This window comes from Dysidea avara, chromosome 7, assembly GCF_963678975.1.
Source record: "Dysidea avara chromosome 7, odDysAvar1.4, whole genome shotgun sequence".
Lineage (NCBI taxonomy): Eukaryota > Metazoa > Porifera > Demospongiae > Dictyoceratida > Dysideidae > Dysidea > Dysidea avara.
Genome location: NC_089278.1, coordinates 6,688,570 through 6,700,649, shown reverse-complemented (window position 1 = coordinate 6,700,649; position 12,080 = coordinate 6,688,570). Strand labels below are relative to the sequence as shown.

General features: G+C 39.8%; 1 protein-coding gene across 2 annotated transcripts in view; it reads left to right on the top strand.

Moving 5' to 3' along the window:
* Positions 1-12,080, top strand: part of LOC136262462 (origin recognition complex subunit 3-like) — a 25,807-nt gene extending 13,727 nt beyond the window's left edge. The window contains exons 9-23 of one of the 2 annotated variants that reach the window (XR_010704204.1): positions 9,624-9,786; positions 9,832-9,945; positions 9,990-10,123; positions 10,170-10,236; positions 10,291-10,407; positions 10,457-10,536; positions 10,582-10,650; positions 10,834-10,913; positions 10,964-11,004; positions 11,056-11,123; positions 11,171-11,246; positions 11,468-11,533; positions 11,579-11,712; positions 11,757-11,812; positions 11,873-12,058. Coding sequence is in view for 1 of the 2 variants with exons in the window: in XM_066056738.1 (XP_065912810.1) it covers positions 9,624-9,786; positions 9,832-9,945; positions 9,990-10,123; positions 10,170-10,236; positions 10,291-10,407; positions 10,457-10,536; positions 10,582-10,650; positions 10,834-10,913; positions 10,964-11,004; positions 11,056-11,123; positions 11,171-11,246; positions 11,468-11,533; positions 11,590-11,712; positions 11,757-11,812; positions 11,873-11,975 (1,357 nt within the window). In the remaining variant the exon portion in view is untranslated. Of the gene's footprint in view, positions 1-9,623; positions 9,787-9,831; positions 9,946-9,989; positions 10,124-10,169; positions 10,237-10,290; positions 10,408-10,456; positions 10,537-10,581; positions 10,651-10,833; positions 10,914-10,963; positions 11,005-11,055; positions 11,124-11,170; positions 11,247-11,467; positions 11,534-11,578; positions 11,713-11,756; positions 11,813-11,872 lie in introns of both variants that reach the window. The other variant, XM_066056738.1, reaches the window with a different exon arrangement.

The following is a 12,080-nucleotide window of genomic DNA, read 5'->3' as shown; positions in this document are numbered from 1 at the left end:
AATTTGATGAATATGCATACAGTGCCCAATAATGATATGATTACAACATGGTACAGATAAAGTACTACTGAGTATAAGTGTGAGTATAAATTAGGTTCAGATGCTGCAACTTGTCATTGTAGCCGAAACCACTTCCAGGTCTCTTGGCTTCATCCTTTTCCACTGACCCAGAGTCTGAATGGTTGAGTCTGGTAAACCAGCAGAAGCAGTTGTGGTAGCAGCTCCAATGCGGAAACTGTGACCTGCATAATTATTAGCTGGAAGGTTAGCCATAGTCAGGGCTGCCTGGACATTGTCCACAAACTTGTTCTTGGTTAGTGGTAAACCCGACTGCCACTAGAACAATGATCCTGGGGAAGATCCTCGCATCTGCAAATATCGAAGAAGAGCTGACACTGGTAAGAGGTCAGAACCCATCAAGCTTGATCTTTCTTGGATTGCTTAATGGTTAGTGAGATCATGAAGGTATTGGCACTGTGTCAACTGCTAAGTCACTCATTGAAGATGGGACTCAGGATTGTAGCTGTCTTCAGAAGGCACTGTGATCTCCCCAGAATGACAGAAACCAAAGAAAGCAGTACATCAGGTTGTCGTGAGATGGTTGTGACAGGTTAAGCCATATTGATCTGAGGTGTCTTAGAATAGAGGGGTTACGGGCAAACGACTGTGTGACACTCTCCCTTTCCTGGCTTGATCCATTTGGACACCTTTCAAAACCTGACGAAGGCGAAGTAGTTGATCCATTGATAAGCTGGAGAAGCCATGGAAGATTTGTAGCTGACAGACTCCAGACAGGTATGTACGGATTTAAGAGTGAACTATGCCTTCCTGACCCAGGCATGTTACAAAGTAGCACAGGATATCTTCCGACAATGGAAGAGGGGAGATATTAAAACTTTCACAGAAAGCAAAATAACGTGATTGGCTAGCCTAGTATGTCTTGTGAGTAGAAGCAGCTAGAGCTGCTGCAAAATATCCCTGTATCCAGACAGTAGATGTCCAGGTGATGTTGCACATTAGGAGATCTACCAGTGACTGAGGTATTCTGGAAAGGTTGAAGAAGCGTGAGGAACCTGTGATTTGAAGAGAAAATATGATTTCTAGATAAGGCATCTACAATTGTATTATTGCTCCCTGACATGTGGATAGAAGTGAACCAAAAATCAAAGTGGGATGCCAAGAAAATTAAGACTCTGACAAGGTGCATAAGGTGAGGTTCAGTGCTATAGGTGCTCTGAAGCACATGTACCACTGCCTGGTTGTCCACACAGAACTGCACCACTTGGCCCTGCCACTGGCGCCCGTAAAGGACTGCAGCAATAACCACTGGGATAAGCTCTTTTACGGCTATAGAAAGCACCCTGGCAATCATGGGGCATTCCATACTAAACCAGTGAGGGCACCACACCCCCATGAACTAGTGCTGAGTAATATGATAATATTTTAGTTAAACCGTGGTATCTGCTTTTGATACCGTCCAATTTTTTAACTACCGCAAATATCGTGAATTCAAAAGCACAAGTCTTTTAGTAGCTAAAATAACATCCTGTGTGAAGAAGTCTACTACAGCACATATGAATGGATATGTACTGCAGTAAATATATTGCAATTGGCTTTCAACACAATTCTGTCATTAACTGAAATTTTTAGTGTTATTTCTATGTCTAAATCTAGTACCGCAGGTCTAAAATAGCATCAAACTAAGGTATGCCAATAATTTAGTCATACCGCAATATCAAGTTGACAATACCGTACTGTCTATGAAATATCAAAACCGCTCAGCACTACCATGAACCTGATGCATCAAAGACTACGAATTTGTTAGGAATAACAGAGGCCGAGTTCCAAATTAGTGAGAGATCATTCCAGTGTCCCCCACTCTGGCTGCCACGCTAAGGCGTACTCGATTGTGTGGAGCTGTGCCCACTGATTGGAGGGCATAGAGTCTCCGAAGGAATGCTTTCCCTGGGCGAACCACTTCTGTTGCATGCTGAAGTAACCCAGCTAGACTTTGAAGATTCTTCTTGGTGAGGTGATCTTCAAAAGGGGCCTGGTAAACCTCAATATGTAGTCTTGCCAGTTTTTTTTCCTGGCAGGAAGGCTTGACAGGACACCGTGTCAGCCTACCCAAGAAGGTAAGACATGTAGAAGGACCCTCTAAGTTTGACATTTCTAAAGGTACTCCATTTAATTCCTTTCTGTGTAAGGATCCACTGTAATGTATCAGCTACCATATAGTAAAAAACTTTGGTGGTAAAAAACGAATTTGGCAAATAGCGTTCAATTCGCTGAAGTTTTTTTCACCAATTATTTCAAGTTAGATGATCACATGAGCACAATGAGTAACTAGAACTTGAGATGAAGGTCAGCTCGTACCACCACACAATAAAGATCAAGCTGACTTGGAGATCTTCCTAGGAATGTGTCCCACTGTCGTAAGCACTGCTTGGGATAGCATTTCCAATCGGCTTCCCGTTCGCACGTCAGCTAGTTCATCGTCTCGTGATGGATTTGACCAAATACTTTGATATACATGATAACCTCTGCTACTGGAGTTCACTGAAAAATTAAATACGGTCGCTCTCGGCATCGCAGGAGATAGCAAAGCACGCCTTTGCCACCACGTTGCCGGTTAGATCAGTAGCTACAATAGTACTGCTACAACAACAACAACACTTGCTACCTATACACTTGCTGCACTACTTAACTGATGAGTTGACACCTTGTCGTTATCTTTACATACCGTACAGTAAAAACTTTGGTGGTAAAAACTTTGGCGAATATTATTTCAATCACCAAAGTTTTTTCTGCCAATTTTTTCAACAGAGGGGTTTCGTCACACTTTTTTACCGCCAAAGGTTTTTACTATACGGTACTGCTGAAAATATCTTTGGAGCTGATTGTAGTCCAAATGGGAGTGTCCGATCAATATACACACTTCCTTGCCACTGCATTCCCAGCAAATGACGATCATGAGGATGAATTGGAACCATTCGGGGTGCCTCTTTTATGTCTGCTTTGACCAGGAAAGAACCTTTCCTGCCTAAAGAATGAGGGTTCCTAGATGGTCAGTGGTTGGATACTTTATAGATGACAGCTCTGTAGATAACACTGTTATCATCAGGGGCAGACAAAGTTATGGAATTTATGAAACTAGTCTCTCAGTTTGTTTGGCTTGTGTTTCTTGGGGATTGCTCCAATGGGACTGATATGAATCCCAGCTATGTTGGAGCAAGAAGATAGCAACTGCATTCTGCCCAAGGAAACTTCCCTCTGTAGGTATTCAGAGATAACTAAAGGGTTAGATGACTGTAAGTTTGTAAGTGACGAATCAAGAGGGAAGTGGTTTTGGAAGCCAATGTGAAATCCCTGTCTTATGCCATCCAGAACATATTTGCAAACAGCTTGTCTGGATGATTGACCAGCTCCTTGGCCCATGCTTTAAACAGCAGTGGCATCACAATTAGAGGGTCTATCACTGCCGGATGAGATGAAGACCATGGATGACAAGAGTCCAATGATAACAAGTCACCGGTATAAAAGTATCTGCCATTCAGAATCTGCCCATTCACGAACAGCTGAAGGTCTGGGTCTGTGGAGGATAAGTAACACTTGATCACACCCAGAGGTGGAATGTTAAAATTACTTATCCATACTGTAAACTAGCTATAATAATAAATAAAAATTAATAAATAAGTAAATAACAATATCAGATAATTTCACTGAAACGCAAGCAGTTGACATACACTGTACAACATTATGGGTGGAAGCATACACACCATACATAGCTGACCCACAGCTTGAATGTCATAATTTAGGTTGCCTACACAATAGATACCAAGTGTTTAGGTGCCATATATACATATGATATAATGTAATCTTCAGTTCTAGTATAGCCTGGGCCCAGAAAAGGCTGCAGCTCCACAGTCTGAAGCCCTGCGGTCATCTCCACAGAAGTGGCACTTATGCAGGTATCTGCAGGTATTAACTCCCTAAAGCATGAGCCATCAAAATTCCATTTATAGCAGCAGGCCTGCCTTTTTTTGTCATATGGTTTGGGTTTTGAAGGGAGCAACTTGTTGACCTTTGGACCAGGAACACTGCTTGATGGCCTTTGGAGGGACAGGCACCTCCCATATATTGAGAAGTTGAGTTCTCCCCATACGAGTCCCTTTGGCTGCTGCCCAGATTCTGAAGTCCCTGTCATACGGGATCCACAATGACCCACCCAGGTCCTTTGAGAGCTGAACCATCAAAAAACTGTGAGCCATAAGCCTATCATGGGTTGTGGATGGAGATGCGGCTAGAGCTGCCGAATAAACTGAAAAGGCTTGCAGCCATGATGATATGTCAACAATTGCTTTTTTCTTCTTCGGAGACTTGTCATCAACAAGTAGGATGGTCTGACCACCTTGGTGAGAGACAGAAAAGTGTCTGGCCTCTGTAGGGAGTCATAAGATAACAAGAACTCCAACTCGACAAACTTCTAGCGTTGAATCTTCTCCAATGTTTTCTGGAGAATAGGGGAGAGTCCTTCTGCAATTACCACCAAAGGCTGTCTGACCTCTGAAGTATCAGAGTTAACTGCACTCAGACCATCAACCAAGACCGGCAAGGTAACTGTGGAAGATTCACCTTCATTAGTCCTCAATGAAGGGTCCACAGGTAGTACCACTGCTGCTCCTATACAAGTACAAGCAGGTGACAGCCTGTAATTAATTACATGACTAGCATGTGTCTATAAAATAAAAGCTGTCTTGGCTAGAAGCTCAGCTGCCACTGACTGAGCTGTCAGACCAAAATAACCGAAAAGACAGTGGACACATTTAAAAGGGCCACTAAGTAATAGTGGCTGACACTGGCAGTGAGCTGCCACTCTTGAGCTCGCCCACTCTCAAGGGGGCACAAGTGCTCAGTGAAGTGCGACTCAATGGATAAGTGCATGCGGAGAGTGCGGGAGGCAACATAATTATCATCTGTGTGTACGCTATAATATTAAAAGCGTATGAAATTTACCAGGCGGTGGAGCGGACGAAGTTGACAGACCTGATGGTAAGGGGTGAAGACCAGCTGGCTGTAGAATTCCAGCTACAGCTTGTGCAATTCGTTGCACGTCTCCCTCCGGTAAAGTTGGGGGCAGTACCACTACAGGCAGAGCTACCACTACTTCAGCCGGTACTGGCGGGGCCTCAACTGCAACTGGTAGTAGGTTCTTTTTAGTGCTGGGCGATATAGATTTTTCTTATGTCATATGTCATGGCAAAATTTATTCACGATATGAATATATATCATGATATATAACAAATTTTATCTTGAATGTTTATTTTCTTTCTTTTTTTCAGATAGTTTTCAAGTATGTGCAACTACACTGTACACAAAACACAGGAATAAGATCTTTTATTAGCTAATACATCATATGCACTTATACAGCTAGTTAAATGAAAATAATATTAAAGGAAATGTTGATTTGCATACTGGCAAGTTACAATACTTAGCTAGTCTTCCAGTTCACCTACAACTTAATCTGCGATATCTTCATCATCTTGATCTATTATAATATTTAAATTAGAGATTATCGGTTTACAATAACTACATGTGCAAAGCACATGCAAGCTAGGATGGTCTGCCTCATGCAGGGAATTTTAAAAAAACAAACAGATACTTTCAAATGGCATCTGGAGGCTTGCATACACAGTCTCTTTTTAAATATCAAAATAGTTTAGACCGAGCAATGTTATATATTCTACTGACTGTTCTATTAGAGTATCGCACTGACTGCTCTATTAGAGTATTTCTATCTTTTTACAAATTCAAGTAGCTGAAAATTAGCGCTTGTTAATCACAGTGGCTCTTTGAACTACTACTCTTCTCACTGGTCTACTGCTTCCTACACGTCCCACCGCTGCACACAGATCTAATAAGATAGTGCCTTCAAAATATGCAACAGTATGCCACACCCTTGACGCAGGCGAGACGTGCAGTAGGAGTAATGGCGAAACTGGAGATGCCATCTTACGAGCTAACGTTGTACTGCTTATATCACGTGAGCTATATCGCGATATAATTTTTAGCTATTGCATCACGATATATAAAAATATGTCGTGATATGTCATATGTCGGCTATATCGCCCAGCACTAGTTCTTTTCTGTACTCCTATGCTTCACTTGGAGAGAGAGAAAAAAACCAGTGAACTCGAGCTTGGACTAAGAACTGTGAACCAGCGAACTTGAGCTTGGCTTAAAACTTGTTACTAAACGAAAGTGAGTAAGACCCGCTCAAAGTCAATTTAAATATTTATGAGGCTTTGTGATACAAAATCATCTGGGGAGTTTATTGTCCGGTTATGAGTTAGCCGTGAATAAAATATTAAGTAAGCATTCAGTTGACTAACATACAGTAATGAGTGTACAGTTGACCTTCAAGTTGTGGTTAAAATTGGATAAATATTTTACACTGTTTTTAAATATAATCTTGCACAAACTGTGGTATTTCAGCATGATTGAATAATGCAGCATTCACTTGCCATGATGATAAATTAATTACATTCTACTGATACTACCAATAAATGGAGTTATCTCTCTTGTTTTGATGCATGGAATGATCAACACACAGAGTGGTGTGTTGTGAAGCCAAAAAAGTTAGTGCACCATCCCAGTAAGTTGTTATCAACATAAAGTTGTTTTTGCTCTGTTTCCTTTTGCAGTAGACAAGGTAGGGCAGCCTGCACTAACAAATTTGAGTGAAATCACTTAACCATCCATTACCAGATATATATGCTACCAATATTTTCTTTGTTTGCACACTTCACAAATGCAATCTTGCAATAATTTTGCACACTTAAAGAGAGTCCAAAGGTCCAATTTCAGTGGCAAATGCAAAGCCTTTGCTACTCTTTTCCAAGTATTACTACACTTGCTTCATGTGTATTCCAATAAATAAGGTGATTAAATTACTTGGTGATTAAATTACAGTGCAGATGTTCCTCAGAATAAACTAAGTTTTATGGTGTTTGCAATAGTATATCAGCAAAAAGTGTCTGATTTCTGGATGGATTTCTATACTTGGTATTGACATCGGTATTGGCAGATGATTTCACTAATTGTACTGCTATTCGGAATCGGAAGTATCAGTATCGATACACCTCTAATCGAGATGCTCTAATAGTACACTCATCAACCAATCTTGAAATAAAATCACGTTTTAAGCAAAAAATATTAAATTAACAATTAATTGTGTCCTTATTCATTCTGTTAATCCTATAGGAAACAAAGATGGATAACATGTAATGCTTAATTATAAGCTGTATCCTTTGTTATAAATATACATTTGCAAATTAAACCTTTGCGTCTCATAATCCATCAGACGTCCAAGTCATTTGTGGCTTTTCTACTCTGAAAAAATGGTTATTGTGATTGGTGAAACATTTCCTTTTACAATAACACTATTTTCATGTCTCATATTTTGTAGCATGTACTCTATTCTATTCATCTATATGTAAAACCTTTAAGCTCAGCCATACAAGTGTTTGTCTTTGTTCAGTGTGCTTCAATACTCTGTTGAGGCCTCAGACATGAACACCAGCTGCTTTGACAACCTTGAGAGGAGTCCTGATATACTCCTTGGTATACAATGTTTCTCCCTAATCATCAAGTATGGAAATGGAGCATACTGCTGACTCAGTGAGACCTAAGCATGGTTTGGCACCCTTACGAAGGGGTCAGCTTTATTGCAACCCAAATGATGATAAATGTGATCCTGCTGCAATGTCTCCATGTACAGAGCTGTTATATGCGCCCCTGTTTGGTATGGTCATTTCCTTAGAGGTGCATGCTACCCACAGTCTGGTATTCATTGGGGGGAAACCTACTGAATGAATCTGGCCTATGGCTTCTGAAGCAATAAAAGGCATATTGCTCTGTATGTGTTAGATTGCCCTCATTTTGTGCATTGCTCCAAATGGGCTCTGTGGTAGACATCTTGTTGGCTGCAAGCTGCTTGTAAATTTCCAAAAGAGGAAAAGCATGAAATGTATGTCTTTTATGGAGATGTGTGAAAACCATGAAAGTGCAAGGTGGGAAGTGGAAAGAGATGTTAGGTTTGTTTGAGTGTCAAAAATTGTATCACCATTGTTGATCAGCACTATAGCATCTTTGGATTGCAGCTGCTAAACAACTTTGATGAATTACTGCCTGAATAGGATGACAAGTTGTTACCGCATTAGCCATCATCAATCACTGGGCAGGATTTGGATAGTAATTCAGACCAGATCCGACACAGTTGAGGAGTGTGGTGAAACCTATATTTTACTATTGATTGGTTTTGTGTTATTACAAAGAGTTTTTGCAAGAACAAAAGAGATGTTGGTATGATGCAAGTCCTCTTGTATACATACTCTGGTTCAACCGGAAGATCGGCTTTACCGTTACCTTTTGTACGTTTGAGGTGTGTGTTTTTCAAGCATTACAGTAATCTAATTGAACAGTCAATGCTCTAATAGAGCAGTCACATAACTCGATTTGATTTGCTCCCATGTTCTTTTCTTTTCTTCCTCTATTCACCAGAATAATCTGTTTTATAATCTTACTAGGTGGACACAAAAAGTGAAGATGTTGTGTTTGATATATCTGGAGTTTCAACAGTTTCTAATAGCTCACGTGATGCGTAATAATTTTCTCTGTGTGCATTCAATGCAGGTACATAGCTATAGTGACATTACATCTTGACATTCCATTGATGATATATATGTATGTTTGCATGTTTCACGAAGTCATCCACAAGATGTCTGTACAAAGTATGCATACGCTTATACATCATGTATATATAGATATCGTGCAGCTTCTTTGGCATTGTTAGATGTACCTTTTCATATGTATCTGTGATTTATGGCCATTAGTGGTTCTTGGTTTCTCTATTCTGTCTTACACCACCTGCACCCTGCATGTGTAAGTGTAACTTTTTCTTCTTTTTTTCATTATCCAGCCCTAATGGCACTCCCTTCCACCCTCACGTCTCTAGCTAGAAGTAAAACATACTGAAAACAAAACAGCTAACCTAAAGAGCCTATGTAGGCCCACATGGATTGCCAGTATGCACACAACCTCTGTAACTGATGCTTGTTATACAGCACCAGCTGAATTGTTTCAGTCAACATTTTATGAAAATTTTGGTTTTGTATGAACCCTTTAGTGAACTAAATGTATGATCTGGCTACACTTCTCAGTTTCCACTTCATTCAGTGACTCTCCACATTTGTTTTCCATTCCAATTCTCTGTAATTCTGTAGCTAATTAGCTCTAGTCACTGTTAGGAGATTTTGGGTGTGATATATATATATCTTAATGTACATTTACAAGAGAGTCTACGTACCTGAAAGGAGAGAATATTGTTGAAGAGTTTGCTATTTTGATTGCATGCATATTCTTTTCTGACTCAGACCATTTTATGCTTTAGTGTACCATTCTTAGGTGGTGTAACTGCACGATCTGACCAAACAACTGGTCTGGTTGGATTTGATAGATACAATAGTTGTGTTAGTACTTTTTCCTGCACAGTATAGTATATCATTGCTAGACCACTATACCACATTTAGCTATATTACAACGTCATATATATCTACTTGCAGGCCTCATCTTTGTAATCTGCCATTAGTACTGATTCTGGGACTGGCCACTTCAGCTGCTACTTCACTTCACCGCACACTCGCTATGTCCTCTTTATCTGCCCTCAATATAGAACACTTTAAGGTGCAGCCATCAGCCACTATGTTGGATGCTGTGATCAGCAAGGTGTGCTGGTGTTGTCAAGTAGCACAGCTTCATGTCCCTCTGTAGGTACTGATAAACTCTCCATTACGATTTAGGCTAAAGGATAAGGCACTGCATTACTTAATTGATCACTTTCTCTACCTCAATTTTTCCATCACTGAAGTTAAGAAGGGTCTGCAGGTAAGTGTAAACTAGTCTGTATTAACTAACTTACCACTGTGTAGTTTGCAGTGATGGAACATTTCATGTGGCAACCTTTGAGTTTCTTGTGTGACGTCAACTGCTCCTTATCACAAATGGTTAGTACAATGAGTCATGTTCAGTTTGAAATGGTGAGATCAGTACCCTCCTTTCAAAGGTAACTATGACTACCATTGTACGTACATTGTGAGTATTTAAACTAGGTACGTGGAGTCTCTTCATGATCCTGTTAAACAACTTGATCTTCTTAAGGATGATTTTAAGTTAAAAGTTAGTAGCAGTAACCAATAGCCTCTCACAGTAGCTACATGTTCACATTTGCAGTCAGTTGTAGTGAGCTCCTTAACTGACATAATCCACTACCATCAGCACTTGACTGTTATGCTGCGTTGCCTTCACATATTGACACATAAGCTACCAGGTGCACCATTAGGTTGTCAGGTTAGCATTTCTCTTGTTGAATACTGTCTGATATTGTGTGTGACTTTAGATTTATGAATTTTACTACCAAAGTCTGTTGGGCAACATCACCGAAAGTGATCACTTTGACTCGGCATGGAAATTTGTGAAGTAAGTCATATTCACAATCACGTTCACTGATTGCTGTTGTGTTAGGCTGTTAGCAAGACAGCAACTGGAGGAAGGTGTCAATGAATGTATAAAACTGTTGAAGCAAACTTCAAAGTTAGTGTAGCTACTGGAGTTATAGTAGACTCCCCGCTTAGCATTTATGATATACTGGTGTTTGAATATTTTGTACGTATACACTTAGCCATGTTTATGAGAATAAAATTACAAAACATGACCACTAGCTAGCTAGTATAGATGTACCATTTTGACCTAGTACTTCATCATGTTTTGTTGTAGTCCACGGTTAACGGAAATAGCTAAAACATTAGAAGATTTCATTCAAGAGTTGGCATCAATTTCTTTTATCACAGATAATGGTACAGTCAGATTACCTGTTTATCTTGTGTTGTTAAGTGTCTGTGTGTAGATAAACAAATTGTGCATAGATCTAATAAAGGACCAAAAAAGGTAATGAAGTAATTTATGGAACAATAATAGTTACATCATATTACTCTCTAGAAAACTCACCCAACGGTATTTGAAGACATTAGGAGAAGGCTTGTAGATTATTTGCTGGATGTGTTTCAGTTAGTCAACTATAATCATGACATAATAAATGGTGTGAATTTTATAGGAAACATTTACGTCACATTGGTACATTCCCACTACATGAAATATTTTACTTTAACCAGTCATCATGGCTAAGAAGGGTAAGATTTATCAAATTTAATTTTCAAGTAGCAATTTAGTGGTACAAGGGAACCACCTGTAGGCCATGGCCTTAATAGGCAGGTGGCTGCTTTTTACAGGTGGAATACTGTACAAATTTCTCACTCGGATAATTTTAATTTGGTCTTTAAAATGGATGGGTGGCTGCTAAAGAAGACAAGTTCCACTATCTGTGGCTATAAATATTGTCATACTTGTGTAGCATCTCAACCCAGTGATCAGCAGTACCATACACAGAACTCTCTCTAACCCTTCAATATATCTACCAGTAAGTTAGCAGCAGCAGCAGCAGCACATTAAGTGGTATGTCTAGCATGCGTATAGTCTGCAGGTGATGTTAATAGTGAGGAGAGCAGCATTGACCGTAACATGCCCGATGTGTCCATAGTGTACTTACTGCACTTGGAATGTACAGGCAAACTGATTAACACTCATGACTGGATGAAGGTTATTGTCTAACGTTAAGTGCAATTCTTATATATTTCTTGTAGGCATTTATCTCTGTCATGTCTTCTGATAGTAGTGAAATGGATGATGAGTCACTACAGTATCCTTACTATTCTACATTCTCCTCTCCTTTGCTGTGACTGACCTTGACAAGTTGCAGTGAACGGTTTTACTCTGCAGTGGCACAGCTTCAATTCATGGGGTTTGTTAGACCAGCCAGAAGGAAGAAAGACCACATGCAAAGACTCACCTGGTATAACTGATCACTGGAGAACTTCATTGTGTTTATGTTTTGTTTATGTAATGACTTAATAAACTTTATTCTATGCATGTGATGTTTGTTTAATTAGGCAACCCACGTGCTTTCA